General features: G+C 36.8%; 1 protein-coding gene across 2 annotated transcripts in view; it reads left to right on the top strand.

The window, feature by feature from the left end:
* Nucleotides 1-22,331, top strand: part of AFG1L (AFG1 like ATPase) — a 68,685-nt gene that overhangs the window by 5,506 nt on the left and 40,848 nt on the right. For both annotated transcript variants that reach the window (XM_030448778.1, XM_030448777.1), the window contains exons 2-6: nt 3,413-3,636; nt 12,587-12,638; nt 13,152-13,253; nt 14,570-14,700; nt 20,120-20,219. In XM_030448778.1, coding sequence (XP_030304638.1) covers nt 3,413-3,636; nt 12,587-12,638; nt 13,152-13,253; nt 14,570-14,700; nt 20,120-20,219 — 609 coding nt within the window. The remainder of the gene's footprint in view (nt 1-3,412; nt 3,637-12,586; nt 12,639-13,151; nt 13,254-14,569; nt 14,701-20,119; nt 20,220-22,331) is intronic.

The raw sequence follows: 22,331 nt of genomic DNA, 5'->3' as shown, positions 1-22,331 counted from the left end.
TTTATAGATGTAATGGGGCACTGACTGTTCCTCACAGTGGCCCTTTCAGAGCCATCAAGCTCTGCACCTAGCAAAGGCATCGATAGTTCATAGGTACAGATCACAGGACTGAGGTTGGCTTTATGTGGAATGGTTGAAAACAAGTTGCAAAAAAACAAAACAAAACAAACTTGGATCACCTGTGATAGATAATTCTAGAGATCATCTGTGCCTTTTCCCCTTCCCTTTGGAGGTAGGTCAGGTATTGCTGACCCATTCCTGACAGATTTTTTGTCAAGCATATTTTTAAAATTCTCTCCCCATCAATGTCTCACAGCTTCTAGACTATTAATTGATTTAATTGGTTTAATTATGGTTATTGAGGTGACTGTATAGTTTATTTCCTATATCTGGAGATAGCTGTGTCCTTTTCTGTACTGTTCTAAGCTAAAGGTTTTACTCAAAATTTGTCAATAACAGAGTTGGAACTCAACTTTGGTCTCTTTAGCTAGGGTTGAGCTAGTCACTTTTAATTCATAGCAGTAACTGTTCCTTCAGGACAGGTGCATTAGGTGCAATTTGACTCCAGATATAAACAGTAACTGTCTTGCTATGGAGAAACTAAGGTGTCTCTTGCAATAAATTAACATAATGTGATCTAATTGTTCAGCTTCATCCTTCTCTCATAGCTATATTCATTTATAAGAATTCAAAACTCTTCGTGTGCCCCTGACAACTTCTCCATGGGTTGTGACCCACAGTTTAACAAAAAATGCTTTAACTTCTACTCTCCCATTCATTTAATATATCTCATGAAATACAGCGTGAAAATTCAGAAGTGTGTTCCAGGGTAGATTATACCAATATAAAATAGAAGAGGTTTTGTTTTTTTTTTTTCATGTGTTCTTACATTGCCTCTTATATGTATCCATCAGAGTACTTGCGGTTTTTCATTTAATTTTATTCTATTTTATTCCTGTAATAGTGTTATGATGGTGTCTCACTGTCAGTTTGTGATCCAGTGTAGCCCCTGAATCCTTTCTGTCAGAGAGTTGTAGTTATTGGGATGGATAACTTCCAATCCTTTCTTTCTAGTGGAGTCCCTCAAGGGTCAGTACTGGGACCAGTACTATTCAGTGTATTTACTGATGACCTGGATGAGGGAGCAGAGTGCACTATCAGCAAGTCTACTGATGACACAAAACTGGGAGGAGTGGCTGACACCCCAGGAGGCTGTGCTGCCATTCAGAGGGACAGTGACAGACTGGAGAGTTGGGCAGGGAGAAATTTAATCTATTACTACAAGGGCAAGCGTAAATTTAAGTCTTACATCTGGGAAAGAACAACCCCAGGTACCAGTACAGGGTGGGGACTGAGCTGTTGGAGAGCAGCAAAGGGGAAAGGGACCTGGGGGTGCTGGTGGATGGAAGGATGACCCTGAGCCAACAATGTGCCCTTGTGGCCAAGAAGGCCAATGGCATCCTGGGGTGCATTAGAAGGGGGGTGGTTAGTAGGTTGAGAGAGGTTCTCCCTGTTCTGCCCTGGTGAGGCCACATCTGGAATATTGTGCCCAGTTCTGGGCCTCTCAGTTCCAGAAGGACAGGGAACTGCTTGAAAGAGTCCAGTGCAGAGAGACTAAGATGATGAAGGGAGTGGAGCATCTCCCTTATGAGGAAAGGCTGAGGGAGCTGGGTCTCTTCAGCTTGGAGAAGAGGAGTCTGAGGGGTGACCTCATCAATGTTTATAAATATGTAAGGGGTGAGTGCCAGGAGGACAGAGTGAAGCTTTTCTCGGGTCACTAACAACAGGGCAAGGGGCAACAATTATAAACAGGAGCATAGGCAGTTTCAGATAAATATTAGGAAGAAATTTTTCACTGTGAGGGTGACAGAGCACTGGCACAGGCTGCCCAGGGAGGGTGTGGAGTCTCCTTCCCTGGAGACATTCAAAGCCCACCTGGACGTGTTCCTGTGACCTCCTGTAGATGACCTTGCTCTGGCAGGGGGGTTGGACTCAATGATCTTTTGAGGTCCCTTCTAACCCCTAACTTCCTATGATTCTGAAGAGCTGCTATTTAGCTCGTCATTCCCGTCTTTTCAATTTATTTTCCCTGGGCACCATACTTCTTCCCTGCTTAATTGCATCCTATGTGTTAAAGTCTTTGTCCAATTTGTCAATTGCCTTCTCAAGTCCAGTTTCTTGTCTTCCAGGGTGTTTGTAGCTCCCTCCTGATCTCTGTTCCTGGTCTGTGTACTTTGTTTTGCCAGATACCAGTCATGAATGGAGACTCTGGGTTGCACCAAGCAGAGATTCTGAGCCCTTTCTCAAACTATTGGAAAGGTTCTCTTTCCAAATTTATATGTGAGAGCATTATGTGACCCAATGACAGATGTGTTACTACAGTTGTTTTTTCTCTACCCACTAAGCATGCTACCTGATCAGAGAGAGCTTTTTGATTTTGCACTGTTCCTTCAGAGCTAGCATTGGTTTTTATTTATGTTGTACTCTTGTTAAGTACTTTATTAAAAAAAAAAGATAAAAATCTGCTTTTACATGTTTGGATATTTCTGTTTTGAAGTTGTTTTGATTGATCTGTGAATTTCTAGATTTGCCTTTCTCTCATTTTTGAAGAGAAAAATGTTTAATTTCCCTAGTGTTTTGGTACCTCACCTGCTTTCAGTGAGGCTTAAAAGAAAGCTGGTAGAGGCCATTGTGTTGCTTAGGAAACTCATCTAAAGCATTTAGGGATTAATTCCTTCAGATCTGCAGTGCTCAAGATAACTATGTAGTCTTTGATAGAGATTTTCCTATTCCAGTCTATTTCAAAGCAAAGAAGATATTAACCACCTTTTCAGTGTATTCCATTCTTAAATTTCTGATCTTGCTGACTTAGCAAACCTTGTAATTGTGTATGTTCTTTCCTCTGTACTAGTCGTATATGCCAGCAGAGCAGGTTATGGCAGTGCAGGGCTTCACAGTTGCTGCTTGGAGTGGTCTTTCTTTAAGCTTGATTACAGAATTTCTATTGTCCACCATTCTGTAAAGGATGAATCTGTTCAGAGAAATGTACAAATGTACATTGGAATTTTTAACTGGTTTTGCCCCTATTTGCCCAGGAGGAGAAAACAAAACAAAACCAACCAAAAAAACTTCCCTTGTAACAGCTCATCCAAATCTTACCAACTCTCCAAATGAACTTTTTACTATGTGTGCTTGTCAATAATTAAAATAAATGTTATACCACACTACTAGAGGTGTTTACTACTGAAGTTAGAAGTTGATTCAATGAAAAACGAAGGGGTAGCATACTCTAGGGGTTGTACAGGTAAGTAATGTACTGATGTCTTTGTGTAAACTATTCAGAATGTATGTTGTTTATAAGAGGAGGCTTTACACAAATTCTCTATTAATAATCTGGTTTTCATTTTAACAGCATACACAGCTCAGGCAGATGAGAAGACAGTGCCTGGTACCTCTACAGATGCCCATGCCAGGGCCTTACTGGTGTGCAATGGACCTTTAGAACACTATAACTTTCTGATCAAGCAAGAAGAGTTGAAGAATGATGAGCAACAAAGAAGAGTTGTGCAGCACCTGCAGAAGTTACATGAGAGCCTTAAAGGCTACAGCATTGGTTCAAAAAATCTTTTCTCAAAGGTGAGGCTTATTATGATAAAAATATTTTTTAAAATTTTTATTTGCTTATAAGAATGTGCTTAAAACACAAATTTCTGTCATTAAAGTGACTTTTATTTTTGCATCTTTACAAATAGATCATTGTGGCTCTTCAGGAGTAACCAATATTGCAATCATTCTTTAAGAAATTCCGATATAATTTTAATTATGTCTACTGTCTGCTTTCCCAAAAATGTCATTTGGCTGCAGCAGAGAGGGTCCTAGACTAGGTTTTAATATTCAGGCACTGGTGTAATGTGTATTTGGGTCACGCATTTTGAACACTGATGTTTTGTGTTCTAACAGATCTTCATAAATGTAAGTGAAATGAGTGATCAGAGTCTAAATAGTTTATCTTCACAAGACACGATAGTATAGATCAGACACGAGTTTAAAAAATACCCATTCTTTCCAGCATTGTTACTCTCCAGGTGAGGTAAGAAAAGAAGGCAGAGATGTGATCTGCATCCCAGTTGCATTTTGGGAGGCATCACAGCTTCTTACCAACGTATTAACAAAAATTCAACCATATCCCTCTTGCACAGTGCCTTAGCAACCATACCCCTTTAGCATTTGTAATGCTAATAGGCTGCTGCTGCAGCTCTGTAACTTTTGCTTGAAGCTGTCAATACAGTGTTTTCTAGAGCCTCTGTGGCAGTATTTTTCATATCTTGTTCTCATGCTGTTATTCTCAGATTGTTGCTTTTGTGGCCTTGCACCTGCAGATCTTGATTGCATTGCTGTGGCAGGTTCTTACGGGAAGTAACTAGAACTCAGCTTCCTTATCTGTTGTTGTATAGATTTGTGTTTGTATCTCAGAAAACAAAATATAGCCCCAGCAAAGTAGATAAGACATTTAATTACTTGGTAAATATTAGGCAATCAAAGATATGCACAGAAGCTGAATGAGTGAATATCCTTCATTTACACCTTATTAACATACTCCAGTCAACACAAATTGTCATAAACAGGTGGGGGGAAACAATAAGATTGGGGCATTTCAATGAGTCTCATCATAAAATTATATTGCTGGGAAGAAAGCATGACAAGATGTTCATTGTGATCACTTTTCCTGCCTGCACTGGAGAGATACCTCCCTACAACTAAGCAGAGGATGTCTGGAAGCTGCCAGTGCTTTTCCCAGCCAGCCACTGAGAAGGTTTCTTTCTCTCTTTCTTTTGCACCATTTTTAGTTTTATTTTTCATCAAAAGTAACTTCCACACTTACAGTCAATGACGAGGCTAGTAAATTGCCTCGTCATCCTTTTTCAGTATCTGTTACACAGCACACCTCATCTCATGGGCATAAATCTAAAAATAGCTCTGTTGCACTTACTACCTAACCATATACTTCCCATTACAACCCCAAATTCTCCTATTACCTGGCACAAACTACTATATATTTTTTTTTACATGGCAAGTCTAAATGATGTACCATGAAATCAGGGGAGCCAAAGTGTACAAGGCTCAAGTATCTCTAATGACATGCTGTCCTCTGCCTTTTAGGCACCAAATGACTAGTTACCACTCTAAGACTCTTGAGATGTATATTAGCTTCAAGGCATGAAAAAAATAAGAGAAGGGAACACTGGTAGGAGAACAAGTATTATACCTGTAAATGGCCTCTATTTTACCTGTAGGTGTGCCTGTTCCAAATAGAAGTGTACAGCAGGGACATGTGCTTGCCCATCAAACTACCTCCAACATCCTTGGAATGCTTTCAGCTTAAATATGTAGCTGGAGATCATGTATTTGCTAATTGTATGCCTGACTGGAAATGCTATGAATGTCTTCCTGCCTCTCGATGAAAGGAAGCAGACTAAATACCTAGAAAGGAGCTCTTTTAATTGAGATATAGAGAAAAGAAGGCTGAATGGGAAATAATTCCATGGAGCAGAAGGCAGGTACTCTGTAAGAAAAAGGAAAGTGGTGAAATACAGTAAGTGTACAGTAAGTGAAGTGCTAAGGCAAGGCTTCTCCTAAAGATCAAGAAGTGTGTTTTTGGAAGTTATGTTTTGGAAGCAGCTAATCATCCTTATGGGTCCCTTCCCCTACCAACTCAAGATACTCCATGAGCCAGCTTTAAAAAGGGGCCATTTTCTAGGTTGAGAGTGTGATTTTCACTAGTTCCTTTTTAAGCACTCATCCCTTTAACATTGCTTCAATTTCATGCTTAGTTTAAAACAGTTTAAAAATTGTTGCAAGGCTTGCTGATAACCTTTGAAGTAATGCTACAGTCAGTGCAATCCAGCTGTAGAGCTACAGAATGAGCTGTTGGGGTAAGTGGTGTTGTAGTTTGAGGTTTTTCTTCTAGGGCCTGATATCTGTGGAATTCTTAAGAAGTCTGATAACCAGGCTGAGCACTGTAGTGCTGTGCCATACATCAAAACTCCCAAAGAAGAGGAGAGCAATGTTTTGTGTAGATTATTAAAGCCTGCTAGTTTGTGTAATCAAATAATTATTCATGATGGAGAGGAAGAAGTCACAACAACTTTCTCCTCTGCTCTTTCAGGAAGTTATTTGCCAGTTCAGAGCTCCTTTTAAGGTCAAATTGAAGTTACATAAAGTACAGTGTAAATTCCAGTGCAGGTCAGGTGTTGCTTCAGCAAAGTTGCAGTCAACATCCTTAATGAAGGTTTTCCCCCAAATAAGTCACATCTGCAAATAGGTAGTTGGTAAAATCAGGGCTGCTGAGCACTGTACCAGCTGTAGAAACTGGCATCATATGTCTTATGTCTGCATCTGTCAAGGAGTTGTCTAAGTAAGCAAAATGTATGGTTTTCTTTGATGGACTTTCAGGGTAGGGATGCTGTTGTGAACTTGCTTCAGTTTTTGATAGTAGAACTAAGGCTTTTTGTGCCAAGATGAGGTGGTGAGTACTGCTCTCTGGGATTGGCCTTGGTTTAATAGGATTTGTGTAGGTGTATGAGTGGGAATAGGTCACATAACTGGTGGATGATGTCTCCAGGAAGTACTAATGATACAGCCCGTATTGCTGCATAGCTCATTGGCACTCTCCTCCCCTGGAGGTCTGGTACTTTGTAACTTTGAATACACTAAGAAGTAAAAGATAAATCTTACACTATAGATGTTCAGCTATTTTAATGATAAAACAATTGGCATTGATTTTGCTCAATGTTTTGTACTTTGATAGGTTCTAATTGATATAAATGAAACACTGATGTGTTTCAAATTCCTTAAGGATGTTTTGGAAGTAGGTCAAATGCCTTTGTCAGTTACACATGGTAGTTTGTAAATTGACTTTCTGCTTTTTCAGGAGGTTTCTAGAAGCTTTACTAACCTACTATTAGTATGAAATCTTGTGTGTGATAATAATCTACTGGCAGCTTTTAGAAGCAAAAAAATAGTAGTCCTCAGCATTTCAAGCATGCCTGTTTTTCTTGGCTCTGTCGTTGAAGAGAATGTGATTGAGAGACTGCAGTGAAGAGAAGGGGGAAGAGAGAGAGAGGCCTCTCGCTGTCAGCCTTTTCTGTTGTCTTATATTTCTTACTGTCTTTGGTGATAGAATTGCAGATGCCTCTTCTAAACTAGGTTATTCCAGAAATAAAAAATTCTTGGACTTTTGAACCATTACAGGAGTGGTCTGCTTCATTTTTAGTTCTGTCCTTAATTTGTCACTTTTTATCTGAAGTTTTATCCACTAAAAATATGTTAAAAGTAGGACTAGAGGGAAAAGAAAAAATTAAATGTAATGGAAACATTTCAGTGTTTATCCAAGAGACTTGTGTTACCGCACAGGCCCAACCTTTCTGAAATCTGTAGTCCAGGGGAAGACTGCATAGCACAAACCATTTTTTTTATGTTGATAGAACTTGGTTGGTTGGGTTTTTTTATAATTGTCACGCCCCACAAGGTAAGAAGGACTCCCCAGATGTGGGGGCCAAACCAAATACCACATCCCACAGGGCAGGTACAGTGTTATGTCCCACACAGTGGGCATGGGTAGAGTTCCCCAGAGAGGGGGTCAACCCAGGGAGATTCAAATTGGACCTCCTTACTTTCTAAACTCCTTCAGAGTTTAGAGGAGTCCAGGTGTGGCTGGGCCAAATCCTCCTCCTCCTTTAATTAATCTTTTTTAACAACCCATTCAGTGAGATTAAGGGAATTCTCTGTGAGGTACTCTAGGAGTAAGATTATTATCCTGGAGGTTTGTATAAAAACACAACTTTATTTACTCATTTTTAAGATTATAAAGCACGTCAGATTACAACCAGCAGAATGAGAAATTATTGTAGTTTCAAAGCAATGGGTTACAATTTAGCAAAACTTAAGGGAGTTGTCAAAACAACAGGCTACAACTAACAAAAATTAACAAAGCAACAGGTTGTAAAACTTAACAAAGTTAGAAACTATGTCACCATTATGTGCCACGATAAGGTTAGAAACATAGACAGAGAGAGATAAAGGAGATATAGGAAAGATACCACCCCCCTTAGATCCAGTGATGATCCTGGTAGGAAATTGTGATCCTTGGATGGTGGCCACACATTCAGCATTTTGAGTGTGCCTCTTTTATGCCTCCTGACCCCAACTTTTTTGGGGGGGCTTTGGCATATCTTGCAAAGCCAGGTGTTCACTTGGGCCCCTCCAGATGGGGTGACACAGCAATAACCCCTATTTCTGTGCATGTGCCCTCTCCAGTGACTTCACAGGGGGCACACAAAAGATGTCACTGCCTCTGCGGGGTACAGCTTGCCTGTGCCTTATGGAATAAGGACAGTGTCCTGCCTGTCAGGGTGTTCATCAAACAGAGCTCCACTTGCAAGGACAGTGTTGAGCTGATTGGGATGGCCACTAAAGGAGGGGCTGCTCTTGTGAGAAAAGGACCCCATTTATCAGGGTGGTTCCCCAAATGAGGGTCTCTCCTTGAGAGAAGGGAGTCCAGGCGGCTTATGAATGAAGACTCCACCTCAGCACAATGTCCATTTTGTCAGGGTGGGTCTTTTGAGACAAATATTATTTTTGGGACTCTACAGTGATGTAGGGTTTTTTTTCTAGAATCATCTTAGAATGGATTTGAGGGGTAAAAAGAGTTAGTCTTGCTGTTTTTCAGAATGATTACTCAGATCTGAACAATGGCTTTGATCTTCAACTCAGCATGGCCTTGTATGTTGAGATATTTTGAGATCCTCTGAATTGAAGTTCAAGGCTGTAAGAGTTTGCATAGATGTTTCAGATCTGTAGCTTTCCAAAATAATACCAATTGGGACATCTTAAGAGTTGTTGAGTTGCTGTACTAATGACTTGAAATAAGCTCAATTATAGGTGAGGTCATGTTTTGAAAAGAGGTATGAACAATAGTAAACACCATTCAAAACCTTGAAAATGTCTTCAGCTACAACAGCAACAAAAAAAAGGAGAGTTGAAAGAGTGGGAGAAAGAAGCACTTTTGTTAGTGTTTAAAAAAGGAATCTGTGGTTTGGAGGCCTGTCTCTTGATTTTTGCATATTTTAATTAACCATCTTAGTACTGACATACATTTTCACTTACACGTTTTTCAGATCAGTGTGTAAATATTCCCAGGAAATGAGCTGCTTGCTTCTTATGTCTGAGGTAGGGAGAAAGTTAGTAGACATAGCACCTTACTAAAGATATTTAAGAAAGAATAGGAAGTTGTAATAATGAAGGAGATGTTGTGAACAATATTATTTCTTAAATGAGGGATTAAAGTGAAGCTTAAAAAAAGTGAAAAATCAGGTGTAATGGAATCACAGAAAGCCATGCATTTGAAACAAATGTGTGAAACATTATGATAATGGAGAATTCTGTAAATCTGCGGTCATTAATGTGTGTGTTATCTTGTGGAATTGTGAGTATTTTACCATGTGAATGATTTTCAGCAAAAGGTCTATAATTAAACTGATCTGTAAAAGGAAAAAAAGTTTCCTTCTGTACTGTGTCATCATGATAATGAAACTTGGTGAAGCACTGAAGTTGTGCTTTCTTAAGCTATTGTTAAGAACGTTTCGGAAATTAAGAAACTTGGAGAATTCAAGGGATTGACAAATTTGTGGTCATGCCCTTGTTTGAAAGGATATGGTGAGCACTTAAAACATATGTCTAAGGGTTTCAAAATTCTCCCCTTCAGACTCAAATTTTGTGCATCCTTAATATCTTTGATTTTGTACATTGTAAATAACAGCTTTAACATCCTACAGTCTTACCACTGTTACAACAGCAAATTCATTGTCAACCAGTTGAGTAATATTATATTGGGACCCCAAATATACATCAGGATAATACAGAAGTGAGGAGCAAGGAGAAGCTTGTTTGTTTAATTTGATCTCCTCCATGTCCCATTTTTCTCCTTTTCCTCCCTGAAATAAACAAGACTACCCATATTTTAGGGTAACTGGAGTATCCACTGTATGAGATTTCCTCCCTCCTTGTTTTAGAGATTGTGTTTCAATAGAACCAACATCAGTCGTCTACTTTCTTTGCCCTCCCATACCACTGACTTTCTTGACTGCTTTCTGTGCTTTAAGTTGAACTAACAGCATTAATTGGATTTTGTCAGAAATCCTTGTGGAAGTTGCCCTTCTTCATACACAACGTTCAGGCTTCATTCTGCATGAGAATAATTAAAAAAAAAACACAACAAGAAATCCATTTTATCATCATGCAGAATAGTTTGGGACTGAAAAGATGTCTGAGTTTCATTACTAAAAGTCTATTGGTAGAGTTTACCTTTTAAAGATGGAATACATGTTTACAGAAACAGCCCAAGAATATAAAAGTAAGTTCTTCATCCTTTAGACAGGATTTAGGTAGTGAGTATACTAAAAGTTTCAGTAGTGTCACCTCTGGCGGAAGTATACATAAAATATTTGGAACAAAATTCTTTAATTGCTTAAAGAAGAGTTTTTCTGTCAGCCAGTTTGCTTTTAGGGATGATCAGCTTCCATGAATGTGTTTCATCGGCCACATTATCCATCCATTAATTTTTTAGTAATTAGGTATCACTCAAAAATTGCTGTCTTCACAAAAAAACCCCTAAATTCTATTTTTTAAATCAACCAGAAGTTGATTTAGATTTCTGTGGAGCCCAAACCATAGAAACCATTTTTTTTCCCCTAGGGAAAAAAAACCCAAACAAAAAACCTTTTTTCTCTAACAAGTTTGCTAGAAATGGCAAGTACTGAAGTGAGTATAAAATATGCCTAAGACAAACTTCAAGATGGTTAAATGTAATTAATAACCACTTCACAATGAAAAGAAAATGTATAGAAATGTGAACATTACTACTTTTTTTGTGTGTATAGGCTTTATGAATACAGGTAAAGCAGCAGTGTAAACATTGTTTTGTTTTTCTAGCTTTGCATCATTCCTTGTGAAACTGCAAATCACATTAATGTAGCCTTTTTATAGAATAAACTTAATGTCATAGTCTTCTATCTTGCTTAAATGACTTGTTAAGTTAAAAAGGAAGAAATTCTTGCGAGTGTCTCTCATTTGGATTTTTTTGTTTCCCCTTTCTTTGCTGTGTAACTCTGAGCATCAGTAGTTTTAATGAGTGCAAGCTCTTAAAAAGTGAACACTGAAAAATGTTTGTCAATTAAATTCTCTTGCAATGCTCTCAAAGCCCCAGCAAATAGTTGCAGCCTTGTCTGCTAATGGAATGGTTTCTGAACATCTGAAACCCTGCTCAGCCACAGATTTTTATTATCCTGTTAATATAACTCTAAATTAAATCTATAAGTGGGTCTTTTATATAAGAGGTATGCTTGCATGTTTTTTGAGTAAACTCTATAGCCCTGAGACATTATCTTTCTACCTTTTGGTCATATATTTTCTTTCATATTTAATTAGTATTTTGCTACTGACTCCTCCATTTCTTTAACATGGCACTGAAAAGGGCTTTAGATACAAGCTGTTTATCAGTTACCCGGATCAAAATGAGACCACGGGCTTGCAATGTTGATTTTCTTTTATTCTGGCTCAGCTCATAGAATTCTGAAAGTGGGGCAATTTTAAATAACCTAATACTCTTCTAAGTGTTCAGTTTCATGGATTTGATGAGAATTTTAGTAAGATTTCCAGTTTTCTAAACCCTGTTTCTTTTTAGAGTTACAATTGGAAGTGGCTTTACACAATACTGGTTGGGTAGGGGACTGTTTCAAATTGAAAGTCTTGATGTTATTGCAGGATTTCCATAAATTAATATATTTCAGTGAAACAGAATGAACTGTCAGGTGTAATAACATATTTACTGAGTAATAATACTAAGAAATTAAAAATTCTTAAGTAGTATTCATTCAAGATAAACATGACTCACTTGAGAAAATAGTTAACAAAAAGGTATACTTTGAAAAGAACCTTTCTATAATCACATTTGTATAGGCACATATTTTTATTGTGACTGCATTGATTTTAATCCTGTTTAAACCAGAGATGATTCTGCATTTAAGATTGAAAGTGAAATGGGACATACAATGCTCAGTGGCTTTGCAGTACTTCTTTTCCAAATCCTAATGGCTTATATCTTAACTAGAGCTGCTGTAATAGGTATATAATGCATATATGTAGAAAGACCACAATACTGCTTAACTTTGTATCCTTTTCCCTAGGACTGTTCAAATGATTTAATGAGGAAAAGGATTTCTTTTTATGATGATGGGTTGAGAAATGTTTGATTATTTTATATGTGTTCTGTGTGCTAAGGCTGGGGATATTTTCACAGAAATCTAAAAAAAAGAAATCAAGCAAACACTGCACGTGTGTTTGGCCTCTTTTATAGAGTTCACACAAATATAATATGGATTGCTTACCAATTCTAGACTAACAGTTTATTCAGGGTTGCACTTGGCTAGATCGTCCTACTTTGGTAGCTATTTTCTTCCTTTACCACAGCAATGTGTTTGCTTTTGCTTTGCCTCATATTCTTATTTATTCTTTTTCACTTTATTTGCAGCTCTTTGCCAAAAACAAACCCCCAAAAGGTCTTTATGTATACGGAGATGTTGGTAAGTTTCAGTTGCACCAGTTTCAATGGCATTTCCTCTAAATGCATGGTTATTTAAATTCTGGAGTGTCTAAAAGTTTTATGTTTCTGTTCCATCATTGTTCTAATGAATTTTCTAGCATATTATGATGTTATTTAACACTGTGAATTCTGGAAGCTGTTGGATTGATCTACATTACCATGTATGCATTTTTTTTTTCAACATTACTGACTTGCTGATATTTAAGAATGCAATTTAAGAACCTGGGAAGTAATTGAGAGCTCCACAGAGAGAATTCATATTTCTTAATTGCAATAATGCCTCATGAAAACATACCTGCTTTCTAAGAGGAGATACTATGGGTGTTTTCTGGATGCATATGGAGCTAATTGTGTTAGTCTTATGCTGTGGAAGAGTATGGTTTCATTAGTTTATAATGAACAATCATTATTGTAATCAGTACATACTGTTTTAAATTGATAACCTATTTGGTGGTTTTTTTGGTTTTTAAATTTTATTTTCTTTTATTTTAAGGCACAGGAAAGACAATGGTGATGGACATGTTCTTTTCTCACTTACAAGTAGAAAGGAAAAAGAGAGTCCATTTTCATGGCTTCATGCTAGATGTACACCAGAGTAAGTGCAGACACAGGTATTTACAATAATTTTTGTGAAATATGGTATCTATAAAAAGTCTGTCTCATTCTCATATTCATACTAATTGGCATAACTAATTAAGAAAAAAACCGACAAAGTAAAATATTAGAAGTTTAAAGACTTGAGCATTGCCTTTCATACCAGAGTAGATATTAATTACATATTATATTGCAAGTATCTCTTCTCAAAAGATTCTCTATACCTGAGTGTATAGAAAACTTGGGTGTGTATTTAGGATTAAATCCTTAACTAAATTATTTCCAGTTACCAGCTAGCTTACATTAAATCTGGAGAAAATTGCAAAAACTGAAATAGTAAAGGTTAAATTCAATCTGCATTTTGAACAAGCAGTAACTAAATTAGGTATCATCACCAAGAGGAATGAGAACTGTTCTGGCTGTCAACCTTAGTCATACTATTAGCAATTTAGAGGAAAAAATAATAGAAGGAAGTTCATTCTTAATTTCAGAAAATTGTGATCTTAAAATACTGTGAAACTGTTAAATAGTGCTGTAATTTACAAGTATTGTGGCAGCTGCATTTTTCTTGGAAACAACTTCTGCCACTCTTAGTGCTGTCCTTCTTGTCATCATTGAGTCACTGTTGAGATTTGCTGTTTCCATTGCTTGTCAGTTGTGCTTAATCTTAGCAAAGGTATCTTCTTATTGCAGGATCTTTGTTTTACAAATGTTTGTTTATAGTCAGGTGGAATACAGTCCATGAGACAGTGAAGTATGGATGTAGTAATCATACTTTGTGCCACTATCATCATCTTTACATTTTAAAACAGAACTGTGTTAACTATGTATGGCTTCTTTTAACTGCATGCATTTTAAGTGTACCTCCAGAGCATGCAAGGCACAGAGGTGTGCCAGTGACTTGTGAACACTCTAAGGGTTTTTCATACTCAAGGGTGAGACAGAATATACCGAATTAAAAAGTGAAACTGAAACTAAGTTCATGAATGTGAGCAAGATATAACTGTAATTTTAATAAGTTTATAATAAAGATGAATTTTAGGTTCATAGCATCCAAGGTTTTGGTTGTTGTTGTGTTTTTTTTTTTTTTAAGATGTTTTTAAACAAGAAAACATGAATCACAGAGTCTTTTAGCTTTTAATAATTGCCTGGATGTGGTTGAAAACTATTTTACCCTCTTGAAGTTGGTCTAAATTTGAAGCTTTCTTATTTTTAGTGGAGTGGGTTACTTTTTATTTGGTAGTTAAATAATTCTATTCTTCCTGTCTTCAAGAAAGAAATCTGAAATATTTGTTCTTTTCTGTTTTTTCAACTCAGGAATACATCGCCTTAAGCAGAACTTGCCAAAAAGGAAGGCAGGATTTATGTCTAAATCATATGATCCAATTGCACCAGTAGCAGAGGAAATAAGTGAAGAGGCTGCTCTCTTATGTTTTGATGAATTTCAGGTAAGAAAACAGAGACTACTCCTTCACTTGAAAGGAAACTTCATAAAATTACTTTTGATCTTACAGTTCACTTCTACAGTGAACTGTAGAAGCTGAAGACCAGAAGTGATTTCACCAGTATGGAGATGGTGGGTTTGTTTGTTTGTTTTTTGTTGTTGTGTTTTTATTCCCCTCAGGAAATAAGATGCAAGTAAAAGGTGTGCATCTCCTTATAGTGCTTTCATTTACCAGTTGGTTACTGGTTGTACAAGGGACTGCTGGAGTTTTGTGAGAGGTCCATGAGTACGTCAGGGCAGGGACCAGCATCTTGTACTGAGTCTGCGCAGTGTCCATGAGAGTCCCTGCCAGATATTTGCTTGGCATGCCTGGGCTTTGCTGTAGTTAATGCAATCCAACAAAATGTTTGTTTAAGTTAAGTAAGGACATGGAAATAACATGTCAAATTCAATCTAAATTCTTCCCTAGAGTTATTGGAGCCTTTGGCATAGGAACGCCATATTATACCAACATAATTAACATTTTAAGAAATCTGACATTGCATTATATGTGAAAATTAAAAATAACCTCATAAAATGATCTTTGGACAAGCTAACTGGGTTGTTTAATTTGTTTTACACACCTTGTGAATTTTGTTCTAAGGGCAAGTCACAAATCTAAGTGTATAATTGCTTTATAAAAAATTTTAGAAGAAGACTAGAGGTATTTGGCAGCTCTAATCAACTGAGATTTTTTTTTTTTTTTAATTCAGAGGGAAAATGCAGAGCAAGATAAGAACAGATATTAGTTCTCAAATCACCGGTAGAAAAAAAATTGTAAATTGTGTTATGGTCTTAAATTAATACATTACTGGAATGGACAGCAATTCACATCTCCAAGTTATTATTTTACAAGCCCCCACACCTGAGAAAATAACTGGTTTATGAACAGCTCCCATGAAGAGGGTTTTTGTAGCTATAAATTTGTAGGTGTTCTTGTTTAAAGTTACTCTTGCATTTTTCAGCAAGGGGTAGTTCTTTGGTCTCTGGTTTCAGAATGTGCGGAGTCATTTCAGCTGGTGCTGTTTACTCATTTAAGTTTTGTTTTATCTAATGAATCTGAATGCTGGGCTTCCAAAACTTACAGTATAAAAAACTAAATACAGATACACTGCCATTTACACCATGAAGAAATGGGAAGGTTTGGAGAGTGGAAGGAGGAGTGTTTACTGTCACGACATCAAGTGCTGAAATGGCAGAAGGAGGCATCTCTGCTGTTCCATGTGTTAGTGAAAACAGCTGCTTTTCTATATACGTGCCCGCTGCTTTAAAATCCTGGCGATACTGTGTTTCCAGACTTTCCACATTTGAAGGGGAGAGCTGGTATTTTTTGTTTCAAATTGATTGCCTGCTCCCCCTGCTGACCTGTTTGAGCTGCATCAATCACTTCAGTTGTAAAAACCACCTGGTTTTGTTGGTGGGTCACAGTTGGGAAAGTCATACAAGATCTATACTTTAAAATGAGTCTAAGACTTTGCATTCTTAAGTGAATTTTAAAAATCTACTTTTTCTAGCTATACTAATGTTCTAAATTCACAGACCTCTGGACAGCTGGATTTCTTGACTGATTTTCTGTAGCATGGACTGCTGTGGCAGCTTTGCCTATTGAAGAGGAGTTGCAGCTTTCTTATATTTAGCAGAAGGCACTGAATTTGGGATAAGAAACCTTCTGCTTAAATAGTAATAAAGTAATGGAGCAACTGGAAGAAGTGCTTATATGGTGACACAATTAACATTGATAATAAGAAGCCATATCTAATTCAGGATGTTTGCAGCCCATTTCCCCAGTGGAGATAATGGCTAGATTTCACTGCAGTCTGATTCACTCCTATTTAAAGAATTGCTGGATTAAAATGAAACTGGAAAGAACTGGAGGCTCGGAACAATTACTGCTCTGACTTGCAGACAAAGCTGCTGTCTGTTTTGACAGATGCAAAGTCAAGTTGGCTCTACACTACTTTGGCAAAATACTTGTGTGTGGAGGAAACATTGGAAAACTATTGAGATTTGCTTTAAACACTTTGGCTTGCCATCAAGTACCTGTTGGGAAAAAAAGGGGAGGAACAAGCTGGCTTTACTTATTAATTTTATTTTATTTATCTACTTATTTATATTAAGATCAGACATGAAGATGAGTGATCTTGTAACAGGGATGGCAAGACATATTGTTAATGCTCATATGTCAGAGGAAACCAAATGCAAAACTTCCAAAGACAAAAGCATTGCTGAGGTTGCACATTCCTCTCTGTTAGTGGGCTAAAGCAAACCAGAAGTACCCTGAAGTGAGTCTTGATGTAAAGCCCAAAGAATTGTTGAACAAGTGAAGAGTTGACTAATTGATGTAGAAAAAATATTTTAGTACTAGAAGAAGTAGTTTTGTGTGATCAAAAATATTGTTGTATTAAAACAAAAACCACAAATTATCTAAAATGTTTCTTATTGCAAATGCCTTCTGGTAGCCAGGACCCTAGCAATGGTGTTAGTGTCTGAGTTTGTCCATTCTGAAGCAAGTTTTTGGTCAGCACTTCCCTGAACCACAGGTTTTCAGGTTATTAAACAGTTGCTACATCTTGCTGATCTTTGTTACACAGTTTACTATAAATGTTAAAGTTAGTTTTTTTTTTTATATTGCAAAAATTATAAGCCTTTCAAAAAACATCCTCATTTGGAAGAAAAACCCTTGAATTAAGGGATTCATAACTGGAATTCTGATGTTTCAGAACACAGAGGTTGGTCAATAAAGATTATAGTTGTTGCTTAGTGATCAAATACATACATACAGGTAATTAGAAACTCTAATTTTGGCATGCAGTGGTAAACCTCTGTTAGTGTTGTTAATGAAAACAGAATCCCTAATTCTGGGTAAACTGGATGTTGATACAGTGTTAGTTTTCATGTATACCATTGGTACCACTTGGACTTAAAGCCAACTACTGTTTAGGGAGTTTTTACTAACCTGCATGCTGTTAAAAGCCTCTAATAAAAATTAGGCTCTCATTTTTGTGCTAATACTAATTACTGGTAATACATGCTTGTGTTTGCTGTTCATTACACAGAACTCTACCAATCAGTGGATGACTGAGTCTCAGGCACTTACACATGTAAATTAACTGTTAGTGTAGTGTTTTCTTTTTTTTAATCTTACTTTTTTTTTTTTTTTCTTTTTTTTGAGTCATAATGGAAAGCAGCACTAGGTCATAAAAATCTTTTCTCTTAAATGCTAATGAAATTTATCCATTTTCTCCATCAGCAGGCTCTCCTTGTTGGTAATTTGTAGCCTACGCTTTTGTTTCCTCTTGCAGTGAATGGTGGATACAGTAAAAACACATGAGAAATGACATTGCTTTAGTTACTGTCTTCTACCTGTTTTACCTTGTAGAACTGTTCTGTCTTTCACAAGCTAAGGATATCACTAGATAAGGAGTTTATATTTGCATCCCAGCTCTCAAAATGGCTGTTTCTTTCTTGCAGAACTTTTGAGACTTTTTTTTTTTGTGATGGAGTTGAAAACATCAGAATTCTGCATGAAATAACTGTTCTCGTTAGTAAGAGGATGTTAGTATTTTTTTTATGTGAGCATTCTTTCCCCCCCTGCCTTGCAGTATTTCTAAACAAACAAGCTTGTATCAAAATGTGTATATGCATATATGTTTTTTAAAACTTGACTGTTAGGTTTGCTTTGTGATACAAGAAATTCAGTAACTTCTAAAATACCAATTCCTTGTGTGTATTGTCTTTTAGGAACAGCAAAAGCTCAGAAGAAATAAATTATGGGTAGGTGGGTGCATAAGCAGATGTTTTAGACATCCAGTACTATAGTGAATTACTACATGGTTTTTGAAATGTTGGACCTTCATGATCAGAAATGGGCAAATATAAGGAGTGTGTTACTAATTATGTAAAAGTTTGTTTTTGAAAACAGAAGAAAATTCTGTTTTAATGCATTCCATAAAACTAATTAGAAGTACTCTTTGGAGAAAGGAAAGTGGTGTCTTTAATATGGTTCTTTATGAACATTTTTGCTTCCAAAGTAGCTGTCAGAAATGTAACCTAAGTGTTTTACTGTCTCTGCTGTAGAATTAATGTTTTTTAATGCCCAAAAAGGTAATTTAGAAAGAGGAGAATAATGGAGGGATGTGGTGGTGGTGGAGTAGGGGAGAAAAATAAATCACACTGGTTAAAGTCTTTCTGTAGATGTATTACTGTCAAAGCATACACATCTCAAATGGTGAAGCGTAGCAATCTGTCAGTCTCCTGTGTAATGAGTGTGTGTAACTCAGCATGCCATCATTTTTTTATTTCTTCAGAATGGGGGACTGTTTCAGTAAGTCAGAATGCAACAAGTGATATAGTAATCAAAGGGAATGCAGGAAAAACAAATGTAATGGTAATAAATTTGGTATACTGTTAGGGTTGCTGATCTTGGCTGGTGAGCTGTGAAATACAAATTGCTATTGTAACAATGGGGGCTTTTTGTTTGGAACAAATTATTACATCTTTTTCTTTTCTGCAGAGTTGCTTCTCTTTTTTATTTCCTTTTATTTCTTGGTACTGTAAAGCTAGTGAGTTAATCTGAAGTTAGATATTTAAAGAAATTTTACTTCATGGGTTATATTATATTTTTAGTCTTTTTTTTTTCTTTTTTTTTTTTTTCTTTTCTTTTTTTTTTTCCCCATTATCACTAATCCCACCCACTTTTATTTTTTGTTAGTGTTTTGTGCCTGAAGGTTAGAAGAGGCTGACTGTGCTGGAAGTGACTGCCGTGCCTTTTGATTATTCATGGACAGTAATAGAAGGCACTTAAAAAGAACAATGAAATTGCTTATTTTTGTGATGGGCCATCTGTTGAATTGTTTTTTGCAACAATCACACAATAGTATCTATGTCATATCATTCTATTTTCAACAGCAGCTGATTATGTATAGTTGGCTACTTGTCTTTATTTCTGCAGTCTCATGACCATTTAAATTCACCTCTGCAAACCTTTGCCTCAAAGGTAATAGAAATGTAAAACAGCTGGTGTATATTTTTTTTCTGTCTTCTGTTTTTTTTCACATTGTTTCTAATTAATTAGGCCTCTTAAATGTTGGGGTTTGTTTTCTGTCTCCCACCTGTAGTTTTATAATAGAAGTTAACATGGAATCATTTAGCAATTGGTAAAGAAATGCTGTAGTTCGTCAATAAAGAGTAGGCAAGTTTTGAAAGACTGTGGTACATTCACTGCTTATTAATTATCCCTTTTATTTTTTTCCTCACCAAGCAATAATTAGAATCTTTCTCCATGGCTTTCACTAACAAGCATTTTTCCAAGCTATAAAGCCACTTGCAAATCTATTGCAGCAGAAGCTGAAAGCAACATAAAACAAATGTGTTGTCTTCTTTAGGTCACTGACATTGCTGATGCCATGATTCTGAAGCAGCTTTTTGAAAATCTGTTCCAAAATGGGGTTGTCGTTGTGGCAACATCTAACAGGCCGCCAGAAGGTAAAAACAAACATGCTATCAGTATTACCCAAATACAGTTAATCTCAGTATCTTACAAAAGAATTGTATTAAAATCACATAGTGTTTAATACTAATAAGCCCTGTAGTCTTGGAGAATAAAAGATACTCCAATTTATCCCCTCTTTTCTCATGTGCATAAGGAAGAAAGGTTTTTCACTGTCTTACTCCTCTCAAGCTCAAGGTGTTCCTCCCACCACCACCACTACCACTACCACCACTCCCTACCTCTCCCCTTGTTTTCTCATCTCCTCTACTCTCTCCAAACCTTCAGTGGAAGGGTATTTGGAGACAGGGAAGTTGAGGAGGGGTGAAATATTGTCTGTGTTTTGGATGTATTTCAGTATAGGAAAGATTATATTCTGCAGAAGTGGGGAAATAAAAAGAGTACATTCCTTCTTGGTTTCTAACATGTAAAATTGCAAGCTTGATTCACCAGCTCCAAGGAGAACTCCTTATAAAGATACCATTCTCACAGCCTGGTGTGAGGTCACTGGTTGGGACTTACTTAGGTGGAAGATTTCAATTTCTAACAATATTTTTAGGCAGAGCATGACTTGCTGAAGTCCTTAAATTGGTATGGGTTTTAACCAAGCAGCAATTGTAATTTTTTGTAGAGGAAAAGAATGTTTGCTATAATATGCTGTTAGCAGTTAACATAATGCATGGTTTCTCTGCAACTTGTATGACACTTGTAGATTAATTAATTTCAAATGTTTGCAAAAAAACCCGAAGAATTCAGTATTCACTGTAATGACCAGGTGATTTTTCTACCCAAACTGACTAAGGGAGAATCACTAAAGATTTACAGTGTGCTTTGTTTTAATTAGAAGAGGAAATAATTTCCCATTGGTTTATTTTCCTTGTTTGAGCAAACAAGGTGAAATCATAATTCCTGTAGTTGGGCTAACAACAGATAAACTGGGAGCTAGTGCTTTATTCAGGAAGTATCCTTCTGTTTTTTTGGAGCACCATTCTTTAAAGTTCAGGAGAGATTTTTATCGGAACTTGAGGATTGTATCCTATTTAAACTGAGCTGTCAGTTTGGGACCATTATTTCCCTGGGGTTTTTTTGTTGTTGTTTTTTTGGTTGGTTGGGGTTTTTTTTGTTGTCTTTTTTTTGTTGGTTTTTTTTTTAATATATATACATATTAAGTCACTGTGTCAACTGGAAAGATATCCATTTGTGCCAGCTACCCCAATGAGAATGCCAAGAATGGCATCTCCAGAGCTGAACTATGTTGAGTCCAGACATTGATCAATGCCTATTTTTATTTTCCTACTCACTACTCTCGTGTATTTATGGTGTGTGTCTGCATTCCTCCCACACGGAAGAGTTGGGTTAGCATAGCATGCTGCATCAAGGTTAAAAACTGAATTGAGAGATTAGTTTCTTGTGGACACAAAGGAGAAAAGTGGCTTCTTCATTAGAGAGCAGTTGTACCCAGCTGCTGACCATTAGTGTTACTCTTAACCATGGTAAACTTCTGCCTTGGGGAAATGTGAAGGTGGAATATTCAGATGCAGTGTTCAAGGAATCCTGGCTTCATTTCTCAACCAAAATTACTGTTTATTTTTCTTATTCTCACAAAACAGAGGCATAGTACAAAACTCACGGCCTTGTTAACTAGAAGGACTAACAGAAGTATCTTACAGTAGTGCTACACATTCAGTAATTTTAACAAGTAAATATGCAATTGGTTGATGTTTTAGTAAGTGTATAGTTACCAGGATTTGCAGTTATGAATGAAAACTATATATGGCTTCATATATCTTTGTTGGTAATTAGAGTATGGAATCATCTTCACTGATAATTTTCCTGCATGTTTCTGTGGGCATGTCAAATTCTGTGAAAACCAGCTGGTTTTTTATGCATGCTGTGTCTTCACCATGAGGTGCTGGCAGACCATAAAAGCTTTAACATGGTATTATGGCATTATGGAGAATATAGATTATATTAATAAACTGGCATAGTCTTTGTTGGGAATTTTGGTGACATCTTCACCAGGTGTCTATTGTTTATTCTTTCTGGTAGTCATAGATGCTCCACTGCCTTTTGATAAGTCTTCTTAATATTAATGAAGAAGAACAGCC

The sequence above is a fragment of the Calypte anna genome, chromosome 3 (genome assembly GCF_003957555.1).
Source record: "Calypte anna isolate BGI_N300 chromosome 3, bCalAnn1_v1.p, whole genome shotgun sequence".
In the NCBI taxonomy this organism is placed as follows: Eukaryota; Metazoa; Chordata; class Aves; order Apodiformes; family Trochilidae; genus Calypte; species Calypte anna.
This window is presented reverse-complemented; position numbering and strand designations above follow the sequence as displayed.